Source organism: Pelecanus crispus, chromosome 10 (assembly GCF_030463565.1).
Source record: "Pelecanus crispus isolate bPelCri1 chromosome 10, bPelCri1.pri, whole genome shotgun sequence".
Taxonomy (NCBI): Eukaryota; Metazoa; Chordata; class Aves; order Pelecaniformes; family Pelecanidae; genus Pelecanus; species Pelecanus crispus.
The window spans coordinates 18,755,578-18,776,652 of NC_134652.1; the positions used below are offsets into that span (position 1 = coordinate 18,755,578).

Below are 21,075 nucleotides of genomic sequence, written 5' to 3' on the forward strand. Positions count from 1 at the left end.
GAATAAACAGCTTTAATACCACTTCTATCAATTGTTAACGCACTTTCAAAAGCGCAAATAGAGTTCAAGCTGTTTGTAGATTCATTTTTGTAGGAACCCAAACAGTCATAATCCAAAGAATGAACTTTCTACTGCCTTTCTAGTGGTATCTTTGAGTTTTGTACTTTTTTGTTTGTTACACTTTGGAATATGACATGATCTGTATTTTAAAAAGAAATAGGAATTAACTGCTAACTTCCCAGAAGGTTAGTTAGCAAACAGAACAAATACAGATAGCTTACCTTCACAAGGGCAGGGTACTGTGTTGCATCTTTTTCCAGCGGCAAAATCTCAAAGTTAGTAGGGATGAATTCATTCTTCATTGGAAGCTTGAACTTCCCATTCAGGTCAGCATTTTGCCATTTCTATATAAATAGGAGAAACAATGAGGCTAAGTAGAATTTCTGCTTAACTAATAGATATATACCTATTCATTTTTGCTGTAACAAAAGGTTTTAAAATGTGCTCCATTAGCTTATATGTAAATACTATTAAGATAGCAGGGAAAGAGAGAAATATCTGTGAAACCAAGTTGGAGTAGGCTATCAGGCAGGATGAAGTGCTCCAAGGAGGAAGACAAAAGATAAAAAATAATTTTGAAGTTTATAGTAGAGTGGAAGGTGGTTCTATGTCTCATCTTTTCTCCTACTGGGAACTCTAAATGACGCTATTAAACTAAATACATAAGCAAGAATTTTAATCAAGAAGATAGGTACAGACAGGCTAAAGGAAATTATGTGTTCCTATGCAATGTCTGTTGAAAGCATGCTTGGCAGGTCAAATTTAGCTCTAAGGCGTTATTTTATAGCCATCTCTTCTTAAAAGAATAGATCAATAACAAGTTTCAATAAGGATTTGCCCACCTCCTTTGTTGGAGTTTAGATTTTTAGAAGCTCATTTAATTGCCAAAATTTACTCATTTTCTAAGATGCAAAAATCAATTTCAGAAACAGTTACATATAGCACTTGTAAAAAGATTCCTTTCCTAAAAACAAATTAGTTCATTAACATTGAATAGAGACTTTTAAGTTTTAAAAAGTTAATGCTTACACTTCTAAATAGCCACTGCATGCTGTGGATCTTTTATAGCAAAAATCTATCCCTGTACTTAATATGGTTTAAAATCATTAAAATATATCTGTCCTATGTAATAGACATTTGAAATCTAAAGACTAACATAAGAGCCTTACTTCTCTAACATTATAACAGATTCATTGTACAGTTTTCATGCTATGTAGAACAGCAGATTTAACTTCTCCCTTCAACTAAATGGAAAATTAGACAAAGAATTTACCACTGTCTTTCACTTGCAGATATTAGAATATATTAAAAGTTTTAACGTGCCTTAATAACTTCATCAGAAATTGCTTCTTGCTTGTACTGTGTTCCATACCAGTCTTCTGTTTGATCAGTTTTTCCTTCAAAAGACTTGGAAACTATTGCAACTCTGAAAACAAAGAGACAAAGCACTTTGGCATGAATGTACCTGAGAAAAAGACTGTGAGAAGTTATTCAGAGCACTATTTCCGTTCCATCACTAGAATGCGTTTATTTCTGGAAATGGTCCCTGGACAATTACAGAGTACATTTGGATAGCATGTATAGTGTGTAGTTCAGTACATACAATGTTAACCATGAAATCAGGTTACCAGTGTTATTTTTTCTGAAGTGTTACAGCGTAGACTTACACACAATTATTGTTGCATGCAATTTCTATTTTTTCAGACTTTGTCCTTGTTCCAGAAAACACAGAAAGCAGTTCTTGAGATCTCCTACAAAATTAATGAGGTGACTACATTTCTCATACCACCTATATCAACACTCAGATATGTGAAAATACTGACTATAGAAATTTTATTCCAGACCTTGCATTTTAGATTACATTATTGCAGTTTCACTCTCCCATTCATAATCTTGATAGTAAGAGAGTTTCTTCATTTTGTATCTTTCTCATATTCAGACTGATTCCTGTTTCTCCCCCACGTTTTTTTTTTTTTGTTTGTTGGTTTTGGTTTGAGCGGAAGGTTTGGTTTGGTTTTGAAGAGAAGAAAAGGAGGAAGATTAATGTATTTTACAGTCAATACAACAGAATTATACTCAATTAGAAACCTAACTCATAGAATCATAGAGTATCTCAAGTTGGGACTCATAAGGATCATGGAGTCCAACTCTGTCCTTCTCGCAGGAGTACCTACAACTAAACCATATGACTAAGAGCATCATCCAGACACTCCTTGAACTAAAGAAAACACCTAAATAAGATGAAATCCAGAATAAAGAAAATTACAAACTTATCAGTATTTTTCAGTAGTCTTCATAATAGGTATTGAGAAAACTCCTTTAATTCTTTTTAACAACCTACAACACAAAAGAGTATTCAATGGAAATAAGTAGCTAGCTTTAAGAGTAAATAGATGTTTGTAAGAATTCTGAAATGGTCAGAAATGGTAGCACAATTACTTCCTCCATATATTTAACAATTCCTAGATGCTGAATAGCACAGTAACAAACTTTGTCAAATCTTGTGCAGATGGCTAAAATACACATAAAAACATCAAAATATATGCAATGTAAGTGTTCTTTTTTTAATCACAATATCTTCAGGCCAGGAACATTCTGTTGTGTATTTCTAATGTGCACAGCAAAGTGGGGCATAAATCAAAACAGGCACATGGATGTGCCTCAAACTATAGTATTTTACATTACAAGTATGGAGAATACCCTTGGGATTAACTTTGTAATACGTTGAAAAGTTTAAATAGGTGGACTATTAATAATTGTAAATGTCTATGTCCTCATCCCTCCTTTTTCATCTAATGTTCACACATAAATGACTAAATGATCCAAGAAGATTGAAGAAAACAAGATTCTGCTGTGTTTAGTTTTAGATTCCTCTATTATAAAATTTTCAAATTATTAATAATTTAATCTGTGCATTGCAGTTCAAGTAGCCAGAGAAGAATGCAGTAAATAGCTAGCATTAGATGCATTTAAATAAATGACAAGTACATCTCAGAGTGACATGTGACTGTAAAGACATTCTCTAGCAATAGACTCAAACATTGAAGCAGGACTTGCACCACAGACTGTCTAATTTTGAGACAATATTTTAAATCATACACACTAAAGGGGGGCAATCAAATCTTATGTTTCAGGCATGCAGATTTCCTCTGGGTTGAGGAAGGGAGACATTTTTACTTGCCCGCCTTTGAAAGAACCATGTGATTAGCATGAACACGTGCACACATACATGTGCACAAAACAACCCTTGCTCCTCTGCAGAAGTTATGCAATATCCAAACCAGAATGAGAATATTTCATCTCTCATTGCAAATGGCAATAAAAATGGTTAACGTTTTTATTGTGACTTCATACAAAATGGCTTCATATCTGTATGGATGTTACTTCTGTTTCATTTTTTATACAAAAGAAACAATACTAAATAAATATTCAGCAAACAACTAAGCATTTTAATCCTAGAGAATATTTGTTTTTGCAATACAGCAGACACTAGCTTGGTCAACAAGGTGATATCTATTAGAGAGATTGTTGTTTACATTAAAATGAACCACAGAAATATTCTATTATGTTTTGCATTTTAACTTGGACAGCTGGTGAGCAAAAACTCTATCACCTACAGATGAAGTTGCTAAGAGACTATAAAACCCATAAAGTCTAGCAGAATTTCAGAGCAACCTACCAGGCCTCTCTGTCCTTTAAATAAAAAATAAAAAGAAAAAAAGAGTCTTAAGCTAAAAGATTATCCTGATAAAACTCCAATAATCAGTCTGAGCAGCAAGATGAAGGTGTTTTATACTATAATACACAGATGTCTGTTAGTTGACATTCCCTCCTTCTACCCTTCACCAATGTACCAATGCTCAAGCAGTAGTGACAATCCAAGCACCCAAACATTTGCTGTAGGAACATACTAAAATTAAAGAGCTAAATATAATTCTGTCTGCTCAACATATAGAAAATGACATTGTGGAAACCAGCATTGCAATTCTTCAAGCAGTTCTGCTTCAAGGGATCCTCCTGCCCTCCCTATACCCCAAATCACTGCTGGAATGATTACTTACATTTTGAGCTCTCAGAAACATACCCACAACCACATGAAACAAACCAAAAGGCATTTAATCTGCCTGAGACTTACAACCTAAACCAAGATACAAGCACCAACAGCAATGAACACCAGGACAGGAAAAGAAGAGAGGAAAAGAAACACCACAGGTAGAAATACAATGCTATGCAGTTATTTGTATGTATCATGATGCATCTTTAAAGTTACAAATTATGTAATGTTACTTCTGCTTTTCATTTCTGTGTTGTGCTGTACAGCACTATTAACATCCACATGGTTTAAGACAGTGTTGAAATGCACTGGAAAAGCAAGACAGGCAATCAGGCAATCTTTAATAGGTCCCGTTATAACATATTTAAACTCAACCAGTGCAGTTAGGCTTCCAAGCCATTCATGAACGTGGAACACAGCTGAAACTATAAATGCAATTTACTTCTATATGCACATTCTTGTACATGCAAACTGTTGTAGTCCTCAGTTATGATCAATTTTCAAAAACGAGCACAATTTCTATAACATGATATGTATTTCCTAGATACCATCTTGTTTTTCACTCTCCTGAAATCTAAAATGAAGCTACAAGTGAGAGATCCACAGAAGAGTGTTACTTGAGAAGAGAATGTTTTAAAATGAATGTACTTCCAGGAAAGATTATCAACTATTATATTCCAGATTTACATAACAAAACTCAAGCTTCTAAGGGCGAAACAGTAATAGAATTTGAGACCACAATATTTGTGGTATTAGTAACAGACACGTCAAAGCAAATTTGCTGCAAAAAAATGAATTTATACTTAAAAAGGAACAATTAGGTTTTTTAGGAACTAATTTAAACTTTGTCTTCCAAATGATGATACTGTCAAACAACAGAAAAAGTTACACATATCTTATTGAAATGTATAAAATAACATGACTGAGACAAAACCAGCAAAAACCTAGATTTGTTTATAACTTCCCCCCAAATCCTCAGTAAAACTGATGCAAGGCAATATAGGCTAATCAAAGCCACTTCCACACAAATCTCATTAGAGAACAGGGTAAGAGGGGGAACTACATGCAGAGAGATGCTGCTGGGGTGCAGCATTCTAACCATTGTGCAGAAGCATGAGTTATTTGTTAGGGTTCAGTAAAACTAAGTCTCTATGAACACAATGGTTTATGGGGGGAAACAAGTGAACAAACTGTGGTTTTCAAAATCTTTACTCAGATACAATGCGATTAAAAAATAAATACATACATTCCGTATTTGTAACACGTTTATCATCAGGAATGAGCATCGACTGCATTGAAATAACTGTTTGCTCAGTATCTGTGAAATTCCAGCCCTTAGAAATTTCTGTATCAACATTTTTGGCATTCATCTTATTCTTCTTCCCCCTAGGATAGTGCTAGTGCTGCACGTCAGATATGAAGAGAGGAAAAAAGTCCATTTACTATCCAGGGGAAAATGTTCTTTAGTTGCTTAATCTGATGAGTCACTAGCTTCTTAAATTTTAATAAGAGCATTTATTCTGCAGATGATGAGGGGAAAAAAATTGTATTGGAAATGATGGGAAAATTACATTTTTCAGCTAGGATTGCGACACATGCCAAGTCTACTCCCTTATCTTCACAGATGGCTGGCAAAACCCAATGCAGTTTGAACAAGTAAAAATGATACTTACATCTTAAAAAGGTTTCTGTCTTAGGGAAATCAAGCCACTAAACGCAACAAGTAGTGTGCGGGGGCAGGAGGAGAGAGGAGAATATGAAAACTTCCTGTTATGGTTCAGTCAAATAGAAGCACATATGGGTACTTGCTACCATCTGTGAGTATGGATATTTTTCCATACTTTTTAAAACCACAGTTTGTTAAGAAAATAACAGTTGCAAAACTAAACTTTTTAAAAAGACATTGAACAGTAGTCTCGAACTGTGAATGCAGCTACCCCAATATAGATATGCCAAGAAAAGTCCTGAGTGTAGGTGAATTCCAATAGGGTTACGAAAAAGAAATGATAAATAAAACCATGATACAACAGAAAAAAATCACATCAATGGAAACGAAACCATTGCAAGACACAATTTATGCAAGGCATAAAAACAACAACAAAAAAAACCAAAACAGGAAAAAAAAAAAAAAAACAGGCAAAGTTAGGATGATGTGGCACATACTAGTTCCTTCATAAAAAGGGAGAATAGAAAGGTAAACATGAGTATAAATACCAGCAAATGGCAGATAACCAGAACACATATAGGTACCTAAAAGCACATGTCCACACTTTTTTATTAGTATATATAATTTGTTCAAGCAAAGAAAAAAGAAGGAAATGAGCTACTGGATTGATAGTTTACTACATACATATAGATACAGATATATAGATAGATACATACAGTAATTAAAAAAAAAGTAAAAAGACAAGGGGACCCTTTTATTAGCACCCATAATCTCAACTCATTCTTTCAAGAGAGCCCACTAAAAATGCAAATTCACAGTGGCTTTCTCGAATCTTTGTAACATACCATGAAATCACTTTTAGTAATATTTAACTAACTTGGGTTTTTCCCCCCCAAGATCTTGCCAGCAATTTAAAATAAAAGATACTACAAAGTTATATTCCTTGTTATATTTTACTGTACTTTGAAGTATCTTAAGTAAAAGATGAAAAAATTCCTAGTTCATTTCATTCTACTTTTAATTTCAAAAGTGCTTAAAATTTGTCTAAAAGGAACATAGTACTATATACAAGTTAATATTTTGTTTCAATCACATGAAAATAGGAAATTCTAATTAGCTCAGCTGTTTAAACACCTGATGCCCTGAATAAAAACATTTAATTCCCACTGAAATTGAAAGGACTTACGCTTTTACAGCTGAAAAGAATCAGCTTTATTATCATAGAAGCATAACTGTAACTTTTGAGTCTACACTGAAAAAACATCATTTAGAGAAGCAGGAAAAAGCAACATGACACAAGAATCTTAAATTTGGTTTGATGTTTTGGGCTTCCTCTTATAAGTTACAGTTTTGGAGAAGACAAATAGTCTGAACATAAAGAGAACTCAGATGTGAATGTATAGTTATTATGGCAATAGCAAACACTAGCATGGTTTTAGTGTACACATAATAAGCAATACATTTATCATTACGCTGACCATACACCATTCAGACTCAAAGTATGCCTGCTGCTACATCATCATAGGCCTCCTGCAGGCCTCATTCGATCCATGTTAGAATATCAGTGCTTTGCTGAACTCTGCTGTCAAAACTGAATTTAATCAGTCTTCGGTCACTCTCTAGTTTGTAGGTATTTATATTTAAGCCTTAACAGGACAGCTGTAGGCATAGCTGTGGGTATTTAAGCTTCAGAGAACTAACCTAGTTGTATTTACTACCTTAAAGCCCTACTAAAATCTCTGCAACAAAAAGAATATGTAATTTCTCTAACAATAAACTGAAGAGGCCATAAAACCAGGTATATTCCAGTCCCTTTATCTCCCAATATTCAAATGCTTAAAGTTACATAATCATTATGATCTATTTCTTAAGCCAGGTAAAGTGAGGAGACAACGTGGTTAGTCCTAAGGGAAGATTAAACGCAACGTATTTCTTCCAGCATCTAAAAAGAAAGCACAGTAACAAGCTAGAAGAAAGCAGGGTGAGACCCAAGACATTTAAAGCCCAAGATTGCACGGAGACCCACATACACAGAAGTTACTAGATGACCATCCCTCTCTGATCACAAGCTTTCTTGATTCAGTCACCATGCCACCATCACTCTTCCATTATGAAAACTTTGAGACTTTCCTGTACAGAAAAGCATACCTATTCTAGCAAATTGAGTTTCCAGAACACTCCCACCACTGTGCCTCTCCAGTCTAAATGCACTACACTTTGCTACTTGAAAAGTCACATACACAGAATTCAAAACAGGTTGAATTTGAAAAGCTGAGATGAAACAAGTATCTCCATTATCTGAAGGATTAATGTTTCCCAGTTGCTTCAAATACTAAAGCTGATCATTTTCAGTTGGTATTCACTCTAGATGTGTTCCATCTTGAAAAAAAATCCCTTTTTTATTTAAAATTAATCCACAGTTACCAAGTGTAGAGAATATTCTCATCTCCAGCAAGTCACTTCGTCAAACGTGAGAAGACTGATGTAACCCTACAAAATTCCTATAAATATTAGCTATATATAATAGTGAACAATTATTTTCCCTGGTTACTAATATTTCAATTAAGTTACGGCTAAATTCCATGTCTTTTTAGAAGTACTTTCTCCTCTCTCTCTAGCGAGATTCTTGTTCATCTTGCTCTTTTCTTGCCTTTTTTTTTAACCTGAGGATGAAGAGGAATGCAGAATGGCAACTGCAAGTACAAATATGGGCTTGTATTAAAATAAAAGAACATTGTGAAACAGCTATGTTTACTACATAGTCGAAAAAAGCACACCATATAACATTCTAAATTCTTCTAAAATTTTCACCATTATTCCTGTGCTTCTGACCACATACTATAGACTTGAATTTTCTCCGTCTATGTGCATTTTCTACACTTTCCCTTCTCACACTAATAACTTTTGAACAAGTTAATTATGGCTATTTTATGCTGAAGTACTGTCAGCTGGAAGGGAGTGGCAAAAGGCTGGCATAGCCAGCAATGGGAGTGACACAGAAAAATGATGAGTGGTCTGTGGCGTCCAGCAGCATCTGATAAGCTTAAAGAGTCTATGAATGTATTTACATATATTAATTTCCTCGAGCAATTTTTGAAAATTTAAGCAAGCAGATGCTTTGGAAGTTCTCTGGCTAATAACAAAGACCCAATTTACATCATGAAAGGTATCCTTCCCTAAGATAATATTGACTGTTTCCTTGCAATGTTCAGAGTCACATTTTAAAGCTATGTGAAGCTATAATAAACATCAGATCTGATTAAGCACCTGCAGCTTGTTTACTAAATCAGTATAAAAAAAAGGTTTACCTATTGCTTGTAAGCAATTCTAAAACCAGTTAAAAGTTCAAATTCACGTGGAATTTGGTTAAGCTTTCTTCAAAGAAGAAGTAATTATATATTCTCTCTTTTATTTACTAAAACCAGTGTTTATGTTAAAGGTAAGCTCTTGTATCAATTTTCCAAGAAGCTGGGCAGCAGATCAGCATGAAAATACATCCAAAATACAAGTACTTAATACAATAGGAAAGAGAACCTGGAAATTTTCTTTAGAGTATTGTTTGTTCAAAATATGATCTCTCAAAATATTCAAGCTTCAGTTGCAGTATCCCACACACATTACACATAGATGCACACCCACACACAAAGATATAGGCCCTTCTTTAAAGGGCATTAATTACTATGGCAACTACTGTCACTGACACAGGCAGCTCCATTTAATTTATCATTACTCGTATACCCCTAGAAACACCAGAACCCCATGACATTTGCAAATACAGTTCATAATCCAATTTTATCCTACTTTATCCAATAATTATTTGAAATATACCATCTTTTGAAAATAAAGTAACATGCATCTTAAACTAAATGAATATACAAGAGAGATTTTGTCATACAAAGAAACATAGTGAAGATTCATGCCCAAACTTTTAAGTAATACACAGTAATTTCAGAAGGCTGAAATATAAACTCTGGAAACATATGAATGCATGCCTCACTGTCCTTCTATATCCAACACTGTCTGAAAATTGCCGTGTAAAACACCCCCCTGCCCAAAATTGTTATTTTTTTTTATCATACAGCTGGCTTCCAAAACACTGATAAACAGGTCAAATACAGTAAGACGGATACACAGAATCACAAGCAAGAGCTTGTTTCTGTGTTTTCATACATTTTAATAATATCTCTACACCACTAATTTAATATTACAATTTATTACAAGATACACAAAAGGTTTACTAAAAGAACCAATGGAAAAAAAAAAAATTCAGGCTCCAAAGTGCTAGTATAACTGTTGCCCATGCAACCTTCTAGTAATTAGATTTTACCACATTATACATACATATAAATATATACACACACCAATTTATATACTGTCCTACTGAATCTCTGCCCTGTTCAGTGCACAGAACAATTAAGAAACAGTTATTCAATATTTTATATTTTTTGCTCAATGTATGACTTGAATTCTTCTCTTTCCAATATTCACTTCTTTCTCTAAATAAATAGAATTACTGAAATGTCCCTTCCACAGCATTCAGTGTTACAGGAACTGATTTCATATTTTAAAATACCCCAAGAAACATTATTTTTCTAGATAAGAAGCCAAGGCATACAGAGATCCACAAAGTTATACTGTCCCCATTCATTTTAGATGCTCATTTTAACACTTTTTAAAAAGTTCTTCGCATTGTATGGTGCCTCACAGATTAAAAGCAAAGCTTCTGTTGTTTGTGGATTCAGGTACTCAGCAATTCTTCTAGTCAGGCCTTAAGATCTTAGGCATACTCAAGAAAATAAAAAGGAATGAGTAATTACTGGCTTGCTGTGAAAAATTGGTTTTAGGAGCTTGTCTCATGCCATTTAGGAAGCTTGTCACAAAGCAAAGGAGTTCAGTTCTCCTGAGCAGCGTTAAACAGTCTTAACCTTAAATCTGTACTTTTCTCTTTCTGCAGATTCCTGTTACTTTCATTACACACCTTCCAACTACATTGGTAGGTCAGGCAGAGCAATGCATGGCACTGCCATCTTATCATGTAATTCAAGAACATTTCTATTCTGTAAGAACTGAAACTGAAGTTGCCTTGCTAAGCCTGACATAATCTTTTCTTGTAGACTTGCTCTTTTACCTCCACCCTGCCTACTAGTCCCAGTTCCCATCCACCTCTCATTTTTTTGTCCAGTCTGCACTTAACCATCCCCAACAGTTCCACTAGCCAGCCTCTCTATCCATCCTTGACTGAGGTACCAGCTCCCCACAGCTACCAATATCCCCCTTTAAATTACACCCATGATGCCCCTTGCCAGCTCTCTTGTCCCAGGCTCTTCCTCCCTTCGGTTAACCATTTGTCCATATACCCTTTTTTCACTTGCCCTCATTTTCTTCCCTACAGCTTCCAGATTCCTTCACTTGTAACTCATCATCTCAGCAAAGTATTATTTCCCTCATCCTGGTCACGCTATTGTTCTTTAGGTATTCAAATAGACATTAGGTACATTTGTTCTTTCAGCCTCCCTTTTTTACCCTGCTTGGGGGACAACAGAAGATCCGCAAAAGCACAGGAGAGACAGGCTTCCCCTTTTCCTTTCAACATCTAGTCTGACCCGTTACTGAGCCCTGAAATTTGTATTGCAGCACGCTCATTCTGTAAAGAGAGCACACGCACAGCACGGTCACACTCACATCACAGAGATGCTCTGGAAGCCTGAGAGATTTTAGCAGCTAAAGACACAGCTATTTCTACCCACATAAATCGGTATTTTTCAGAGGGTCTGCTAATCTGCACAAAGTTTCGTAGCTCTCTATAGGAAAAATAAAAAACATACAGCAGATAAAAGCCATCCTCTTAACAGACTTCCAGACCTAGCTCCAAATTATGAGTATTAGAGCATTCCATATAAAACGTCCCAAGAATTTAGTGAGGCAAGATAATTTTACTAGGCTTTTTCTCAGTAACAGTGGAGCTATTCTCAGTAAGTATCTTCCTAAAAACTATTTCAGTCTGAGGAACACATCCTTCATAGAAAGGACTGCAAGGATGTTTCTGTCTGAACAGGAAGAGTTGCATGCACTTAAAAGCGCTTATTTTCAACGGGGAGCAGAGACATTAACACACAGAACAACTAGCTCTTTCTCAGTGACATTTACTTTGGAGCTGTAAGAGACACCTAAGAATTTGTGTTTCCATTAGTTCACCTGCTTTCTTATAATGTTTGGGTTAAAATACAAGTTATTGCAGTTTAACTTACCGAACATTTTCTGGTCTCAATTTATCCAGTACCATCTCTATTAAATCAGGCCTGAATTCTTCAAGCAAATATTCAGCAGCCAATACTTCTTCTATAGGATAATACTAAAAAAAACAAAGCCCAGAAACATGTAGATGAATTAAACAAAAGCTAAGCATGAAAAAAATACTGTTTTCTAAAGGAAATAAAAGTGTATACTTCTGGTCACTAAATCTGTATTACCTTGGTAATTTCAAATTAGAAGTGCATTAGAAGTCTTCATGAGAAGTATTAAAATCTTTCTCTTAAAACTAAACAAGACGGAGTAGTACTTTAACTATGCAATCATATTTCTCCTGTCTTAGGTAATTTTATATACTACATATTACTATTCTTTCCTCTTGAAATATTTTATGTCTCAATATAAAAAGTCACCCGCCTTTAAATACTGTTTTGAAGTAACTAAAGTAAAAATAACATGGTAAATGCTGACCCCTGCAGGATATTTTTAAAAATAAAAGAACACCAAGCACTCACCAGAGTGCATTTGCAAAAAACAAACATAAAAAAGCAAAAGCAAAAAAAAAAAGAAAACAAAAAACCCCACCAAGTTTTTTAGGATTCTCTAAGTATATTTCAATTATCTAAAAGCATAATACAAATTTACACAATTTTAATTCTAACATTTTTTGTTTAGGATCAAAACTGAAAATCTCCTAAGGTACATCACAATTGAAGAAGAAAAAACAGTGTGGTTGACAGGAAAACTTTGTTGATAAACATCTGTTTACCAAGGGAAAAATACCAGGTGACCTAAGCACCGAGTACTTGGAGTTTGCCATATAGGTATATTTTTTTTGACCAGAATTATTACAAAATTGCTTTCTGAATTACATACACTATGCAAAAAACTACAGTGGAATGAATTCTAGAACACAGAGTAACTCACACAAAGGATTCTGGAAACGAGAAAGGGGCAGGTGCGGTGGAGACAAAGGACAATGAGACAAACCCATGTTACAAAAAATTCAAGTGTGAATGCTAAAGATCCAGAATTTGAAAGGTCTTGTCCAAAAGATTCATCGTACTTTGAAGAATGCTCATTTAACTACATTCTGCATAAACAGCTCAGCAGACTAAGCAACTGGAAGGGGCGATTTTAAATAATCTATGCACTTCTAACCTGCAATTACCAAGGCAATCCAGACTAAGTGACGAAAAGTCTACACTTTATTTCCTTTACAAACACGGGCCACAGTCTGCCCACCAACTGGAATTAAACATAAAATTTATTTGGTTACTTTGTCATTTTTGTATTGCTTCAGCAGGAGGGTTGGACAAGATGACCTCCAGAGGTCCAGTCCAACCTCAACCATTTTGTGATTCTGTGATTACTTTTCAGGAAGGTCAGAGCATAATGAAACTGAAATAATAACAGAATAAAACAATCCACATACAACAATCAGATTAAAATGAGATTTTAAAAATGATACGATTAAGGAGACAAAACAAAACAAAAGAAAAAGGGCACTGCAAACCAGAGAACAACTACTTGGAAAACATCAAGCCTACATGACAAATACGAAACATGATTTGACAGCAAGACCTTAGTGGCGACTCCTTAGACCAGCACAAATGTGCTTTAAAGATGAACATCTGTTTTGTTGAATAAAAAGGTTTTTTAAACGCTTTTGGTAAACATGTAACAACTTACAACATTACATTTACTCATGCTAACTTATACACAGGTTCTTCTCCAAGTTATGAAAAACACCTAGTACTCCTAAGCTCATGAAATGACCAATCAACAGTTCTAGTTTGGTTAATTCAAAGCATAAAATTAGTATGACTTAGAGGCAATAAAGAGAACTATGAAAGTTATTTTTCTATTAGTGTTTAAGCAACTAACAGCTGAATCAGAATTACCATTCATACTGCAAAGCACAGCAAAAGAAAAGCGGTGAAAAAACCCTGTCCTGAATCAATACCCCGCTCTTTGGAACACTGATGGCAACTTCCTGGCCTGATTTTTGGAGACAGCAATTGTAATCAGGAATGATCCAACAAATACAAACCACTGAAAGATTGCTTCAGAAGTCAGAAGTCCATTTGTTAAAGAGATTTTATGCATTTGACAGAACAAAAGCAAGAGACAGCATCCCAAATAGGAGCTCCTTTAAATAACCTTTTAAATGTTTTTTCGGTTAAGTCTAATGCTTTTCAGTAAACAGAAAGACAATTCTAAAATTCAAGATCTTTATTTTAGACTTTACAAATTAAAGGTGTAGGAGCATTAAAAGGAATTCCTGCAAAGAAACCAAAAATGCCTCTAAGTAGATGTAGATATTAGCTGTGCAACGGAGAACAGTTGCAATGTATAAAAGTTGCAGGAACTTCACTAGACAAAAAAAAAATCCTACCTAAATCTTCCTTTAGTGCAAAATGAGGGAACTGAATTTTGCAAGAAGTATAAAGACTAAGTATAAGCTACATGATGATTGTTTCAGTACAAATACATAGTCACATTAGTAGAGTCAAACATTTCCAATTTGCCATCTTAATATGAACATTTCTGCTTACTGCAGTATTTCAACATTGTTAACTATGGAAGCACTGAGAAACATAGTGCTTGTGTTTATGATAAAATATTCTTTCTCTAATATTTCCCTAGTGAACATCTAGCTATTAGGTAGACACAGAATGACAAGGTACCTATGTCTTAAGAAACACTGAAACAGATCAAATTGCAACTCCAGTTACTGTAAAATCAGTTCTACCAAGTATAGAAGTATAAAATGGTAGAGTGAAGGAAATATGACTTACTGACTGCCAAAACTAAGATCTATGCAGCATGATATTAGCTTCCTAAGCTCAAGAAGGGCAAAGGACCTTTGCTGATACCTGTATCTATTAAGAGTATAATCAAACATACTGCTAAATGATTCCTATATTGTTAAAAAAAACCAATGAAACAAACAAAAAAACCCCCACACTTACATGCAGCATTCCCGCAAGCTTTGATGTATAACCTCGTGGTCGTTCTTTATCTTTAAATCTGAATGCCACAGCATTTAGATCCTAGGAAACAATGTAGGAAGGGTTGAAAACCATGTATTAAATACTATTTTGTGAATAATTATTGGCTACTTAATTCCTTTTTATAACGTAAGAAAAGGAAGGAGTTTTGCTGCATCCATTTTATAGTAGTTAGACAGGTACCTAACACAAAAGTTTTCAATAATATTCACATTGCACAAAACTCACAAGCAATTTCGGATAGTCTCACAATGTGAAGCATTACACAAGTCTTGTAAGTCCTGTTTGAAGTGAGAGATCTGTCCCATAGCTCATATATTTAAATTTCCTGATAACCTGAAAACACACCAACTTTGATACAAGCAATGTATAGTGTTCCAGTGCAATGTTTGTTGTCTGTTAATGAACTGAAGCATTTCCCCTCTTCCTTTTTTGCTCCTTTTGTGCAGCCAGCCAAAAGCTAAGTTTAGAGACAGAAAAAGTGTTTCTTTATGCCATCTTAGCCACCGAAATAGAACACATCATTCTTAGAATACAATAGCAAGGGTGAATTAAAGAGATCTAAGACTACAAAGCCAATGAAAAGGACAGTCCACCCTTCTGTGAAACCATGCAGAGAGTCTGGTTAATTCAACAACTCGGCTGAGAACAAAATCCAAAGCAGATTCTTTTCAAACTAGTTTGCCAACTCTTCTGACTCACCTCACAGCCTCAAGAGTGCTGGGGCTGATACAAGAGGTGCAAGGGAAAGACACAAGGATGAGATCGGATGATGGAACTACCTCTTTCAAATCTTGTATTTGCTTACAATGACAGTGAAACGATTCCATTGGGACTTTTATCTTTTACTGGTATACAGTGTCAAAATGCAAGAAACAAAGTTAATGCATCTGCAGAATTTCTACTCTTAGACAGAAGAGACTCAACAGTTTTCACCAAATAAAGCTAAGATGGAACAAGAAATTTTTACCCAAGTATTTGTAGTGAACCAATGAGACTGTATTATATATAAAAATAAAACTTCTAATTTCACACTGTCACTGAGAGGTGCAGTACTACTTAATCCTAATAGGATATTTTACATTTTTGCTCCATGCACACAGAACTATATAGACTTATAAGAAGCATGAACAGTTCAGCAAAGACTGAAGTGTACAGCCAAAGCACTCCATGAAAAGTTTTAGTTCACCCCTCAAAAAGGTGAGAGAACAAACAGCAGACTAAATGTCCTACTGCCTTTACAATCTCAACTATACAATTTGACACATGAAAGAAGAGAGGAGTAGAATAACAGCTATTTGAATTTCCAGTTCATTGTTACCCCTCACGCAAATGCTTCCCCGTCTCCCCCTTCAGTGAAGACTAAGGAAGGTTATGCAAAATCCTTGCGGACAGCATAAGATACTTCTTCCTCCACCTCCATCATCATAAAATGTAAACTCACGCTCCCTAAGAGCATCTACATTAAGACAATATATTCCGAAGGTACTTGCCATTTGTGCCATGTTGCACCTTTAAAATTAATAAACTTAATTACCATGTGATTATTAAAGGCTATTTCCCCAGGCAAGGAATCTGTTTCTACTTAGAATCCAAAAATTTGTAAAAATACAACCACCACATTATTTCAAGTACCAATCATTATACCTTGCACTCTTGGAAAACCCATTCTTGAGGTCCTTCTGTACGTAGTTTTTGAATATATTGAAACATGTGCAAAATAATATCTTCAACGTGCACTGGGAAAAAAAAAATTTGCTTAGTAATTCACTCAGTTCTGCACAAATAAAAAACTCTGATGAACACAAATATGTAAGGTTTTGTTTTTAATTACACCCTGATACATCAAGATATTTAAGTACATATGCAATCCCACTGGCAAAGTTAAACATGTTTTTCTCAGACATGAGTTTAAGACAAGTGTTTAGGTCCCCAGACAATTCTGAGAACTGCATTGAACATGTCTTATGTTAAGATACTGATTTATAATATAATTTAACTCAGGTCTAAACAGTATGAATAAGTAGCACACAAAGGTATTAACAGATTTTCTTTTTTAAAAAATTTACTTTAATATAAACTCAAATAAGTTGGTTTCTTATGTTAGATGAAGTGTTTGAGCATACTGAGAGGATCTCAACACAGAAGAATAACCAGTTAATTAAAATAAATTGTCTTTCAAGCTATAAACACGATTAGTCTCTTCGGATACAAACACAAACCCATCAGATCAGGAATAACGTGGAACGCAGACACAGTGTTTCACTTACAAAGCCCTTCCTCTGTCAAGTCCACATTAATGATGAAGAACATGAAACCTCTAGCACCTTCCTTCTGTCCTCCAACAAGAGTATTTACCCATCCTATGAAAAAAAAAAATATCTACTACATAAAGAAATCTAACAATTTATGCTACTTTTCGTATGCTTCAGCAACATTACTTTTTTTTTTTCCACATTTTGACTACTTTACATGTTCTCCTTCTCTTCCTTAATGCCTATAGCAACAGTGCAAATTAAACATAACAGAAGTCAGACCTATCTGATTTTGTGCTCAGAGCAATATAACAAACTCAAGATCATTTGACTACTGAGTAATTTATTTCTGTTTGGAACACAGTAATATAAAGAAAAATAGTGAAAGATACACTCTTCTAGTCTTCCAGACATTAAGAGACCTGACAGCAGTCTCTAAGTCAGTGACAGAACAGAGACAAGATCATCATGTCAAAGTTCACGTAATTGTCTAAATTGGGGTAGATAAAAGGTGAGTGCAAGAAATAATACCTTCAGTAGCCTGAGTGCCTGTTTATTTATTTATTTTTACCCACCACAGAAACAAAAATAAAGCACAAAATGACTTATAACTCAAATTACTCAAACAGTTGGGGCCTTTAAATTTAACATGCAGAGGTCAATTTCAAGTGAAACATAGCTAAGCTTTAAAAAAATTGTGTAATAAACTACTTTTTAATTCTTTACCTTCAAAGGACTTACCTTTGGCTTTAAGCTCTGATAAAAGACTCCCCGGGCCTTCATGCCCAATCAGATGACCAAGATAATGGCCAGGGTTTGATTTATAGTACTTCTGAAGGTCCGGTATAGGAAATGTGACATAAAGATTTCTAATATCCTTAATAGGTACCACTTTGTAAAGTTGCTGAGGGGGGAAATAAACGAGGAGATCCATAACCAAAAGGAAACTCATTATTTTATTCATCTCAGGAGCACATATCACATTCCTTTCACACACACATATTTTATTACAAACATACCAACAAAACCTCAAAAGTAAAGGTATCTAAAACTTAGGGCAACACTTTAGCCATGCATAATGCAAACAAAAAGAGAATTATCTCTCGGTTGCTTACAGCTGTAACCAAATGTGCACTATAAGCTATACAAAACTATACTATATTAAGCATAGAAAGGTGGGCAGAAAATTAAGAAAGAAATATGGAACTTGACAGGGACACTGACACAAAAGTAGTGAAGTGCACAATGTATTACTGAAACATAAAAAATATCATTTAAGGTATACACTCCTGATGGAAGATGTATCTCTATACATACCCGGAGATGTTCTTCTTGGAAAGGATGTTCAGGAAACTCTGGTATAGGGACATTTTTATTCTCTACTTCTGAAAATAACTTTACCACTAGGCAAGTCAGTTCATCCAAGGATTCTAGAATAAGGAAACATTAGAAAAAGCATAATCATTACCTGAAGATTCTGGCAAATTTGGATTTTGTATATTCTTTGGGGGAGACATGAATTATATGGAAAAATAGTTTTAATGGTATGATGATTATTAATTTGAGAAAGAAAATCTGTATTAATACTTAAGATTTGAACTATAACATACTATAAGCACCATGCTTATTAAAGGAAGGCTTCAACCATGATTAAAATAAATGCTGTAACCGGAAAGAACATCTTTAAATTTTACTGATGAATCTAAGCTGGAACTGAAGAAAAGACACATCAGATATTGACCATTTACAAAAATAAACATTCCACAAAAAGCTTAAGGGACATGGAATTACAGCTGCAAACTTTCCAGAGGGAAAGCATCTTTGCCACAACTTGGATTTTCTTCAGCCTCAGCTCACCTCCCGCACTTCATGTACACTGTGAGCCAGGGTCATCTGTCCTTAGCGCCCCAAAATTTCACACACACCTGTGACCTGTTTAAGCATTTCTACTTTTATATCCATTCTAGTTTCAGTCCATGACTCTAGTATGCTCCAAAAATGAGGGGAAGACCATTTGCGGAAAGAATTTTACGTGCATGAATTCACCTTAATTGACCTATACCATTTCTGTTGAAATACTGCCTTCAAAATAGCTATCTGCTTAAAGAAATGCGTTTTGGAGCCCTTCTCAAAGTGAAAACAAGATAAGAAAGACTCATCCGTCAAGCACACGCCTTTCAAGGGTGGGGTGGGTGTTGTAGAAAAAACTGGGCGTTTCCTGCACGTCTCAAAGTACAACCTTAATCCTTGAAAGACTTCAAAAAGCAGTCACCTTGTCGGTCAAAACAATCCCAGTTAGATTTAGAAAGCAGAACCCTTCCTGCCCAACATATGCATGCTCCTACACTGAGAGAACCATGCAGGGAAAAAAAAACCCAATGCAAACCAAGACGGGTCGCTGTATAATAAAGTTTTGTGAACTGCATGTGATTCTATTAAAGACCACTATTTTTTATCCACATCAGCAAAATACAAACTCATTTAAGCTTTACAGTTACAGTGAGGGTCTTCTTTAGGACAAATTTCCAGTTGCCAGGCTGATTCTTATGGAAAAAGTTTCCGTTTAAGAGTCTAGGTGTAAACTGCTGTACTAAAGCCGTTCTATGATTTATCACTATTTACTAGAGAAATTATATTCTGATTCCCCCACCACTTTTTACTGACATTTTTATTTGTTTTACATTACATATATAAAGCGGTAGGAAAATCAGAGAATTACTAGGCTGCACATAGCTTCAGACATCCACTTATTTCAGAATGCACAAGAGTAGAGACATCATGGGGGACTTGCAGTGTGCAACTCAACATGTTTTTATGTTATAGAATTTCTAACTATTTATTTACGTATTAATTATCAGTACTGCTACATTGATAGCAAGGTATTTCAGCAAATAATTTATGGAATAATGCTAACAGGGTTTGTTTTCTGCAGTTTGCTTTTTATGGGTGGAGCTCCCTGAAAATCAAAAAGAAAAATCAGGATGAACGTGGAACTTGTAAATTTTCAAATTTGATGCTAGGGCAATTTGAGGGCGAGTCCTAAAATAGCCAAATCAGTCATTAATATAAAGCCTTCTGGAAAGCAATTGCATAATTCTCCTGCTTGAACAGAGTGAGAAAAGGTATGTGTCTTTTCAAGGAAAATAAGACGCAACTTTTGTCCAAACAGCACCTCACTATTACAGTGACAACTACTTACTTAAATATAACAAATAGGGGTAGTTGTACGGCATTTTGTATACAAGCAGACTAACAAAAAGCCTGAGAGCTACCTTTCCAAAATTATAAGATTGAAAGGAAAAATCCCAAAGGTTTTTCTAAGTATTGAACTATTTACAAGGGCAACTCACACTGAAAGAATTTGACTGTGGAAAATTACTAGTAAAACCACTTGAATTCAGGATTTTAACGAGAATAATTCTTGTATTTTTGTAGTAAAAAGATACATATGTGCAAATTGCAGAAATGTTTGAAAGGTAACAGATTTTAAGACTGTTTTCTACATTTTATTGATATTAAAAATCCAGATCTTGTCTGTCCTGGAATATTGCCTGTCCAGTAAAGAACTAGTTAAAGAAAAAAAGATGCCTGGAAACCTTGAAAACAGAACTGTTAAATGAGGAAGAGAATTTTAATTCAATTGTTTTAAACACTGATCAATATCTGTTTACCTTAAATTAATAAACATTTTTAAAGAAAAAAGAAGATTTTTTTTTCTATTTTACTCAGGTAAAATAAACAGAAGGAAAAAAAAAAACTGAGAAGGGAGAAGCACCT

At 34.7% G+C, this 21,075-nt stretch overlaps 1 protein-coding gene across 9 annotated transcripts in view; it reads right to left on the reverse strand.

Moving 5' to 3' along the window:
- Positions 1–21,075, reverse strand: part of IDE (insulin degrading enzyme) — a 66,261-nt gene that overhangs the window by 28,367 nt on the left and 16,819 nt on the right. For all 9 annotated transcript variants that reach the window (XM_075717569.1, XM_075717567.1, XM_075717561.1 and 6 more), the window contains exons 6-13: positions 18,616–18,728; positions 18,040–18,202; positions 17,314–17,406; positions 16,691–16,782; positions 15,005–15,085; positions 12,029–12,132; positions 1,384–1,486; positions 282–404 (exon numbers count right to left, since the gene is read on the reverse strand). In XM_075717569.1, the coding sequence (XP_075573684.1) occupies positions 282–404; positions 1,384–1,486; positions 12,029–12,132; positions 15,005–15,085; positions 16,691–16,782; positions 17,314–17,406; positions 18,040–18,202; positions 18,616–18,728 (872 nt within the window). The remainder of the gene's footprint in view (positions 1–281; positions 405–1,383; positions 1,487–12,028; positions 12,133–15,004; positions 15,086–16,690; positions 16,783–17,313; positions 17,407–18,039; positions 18,203–18,615; positions 18,729–21,075) is intronic.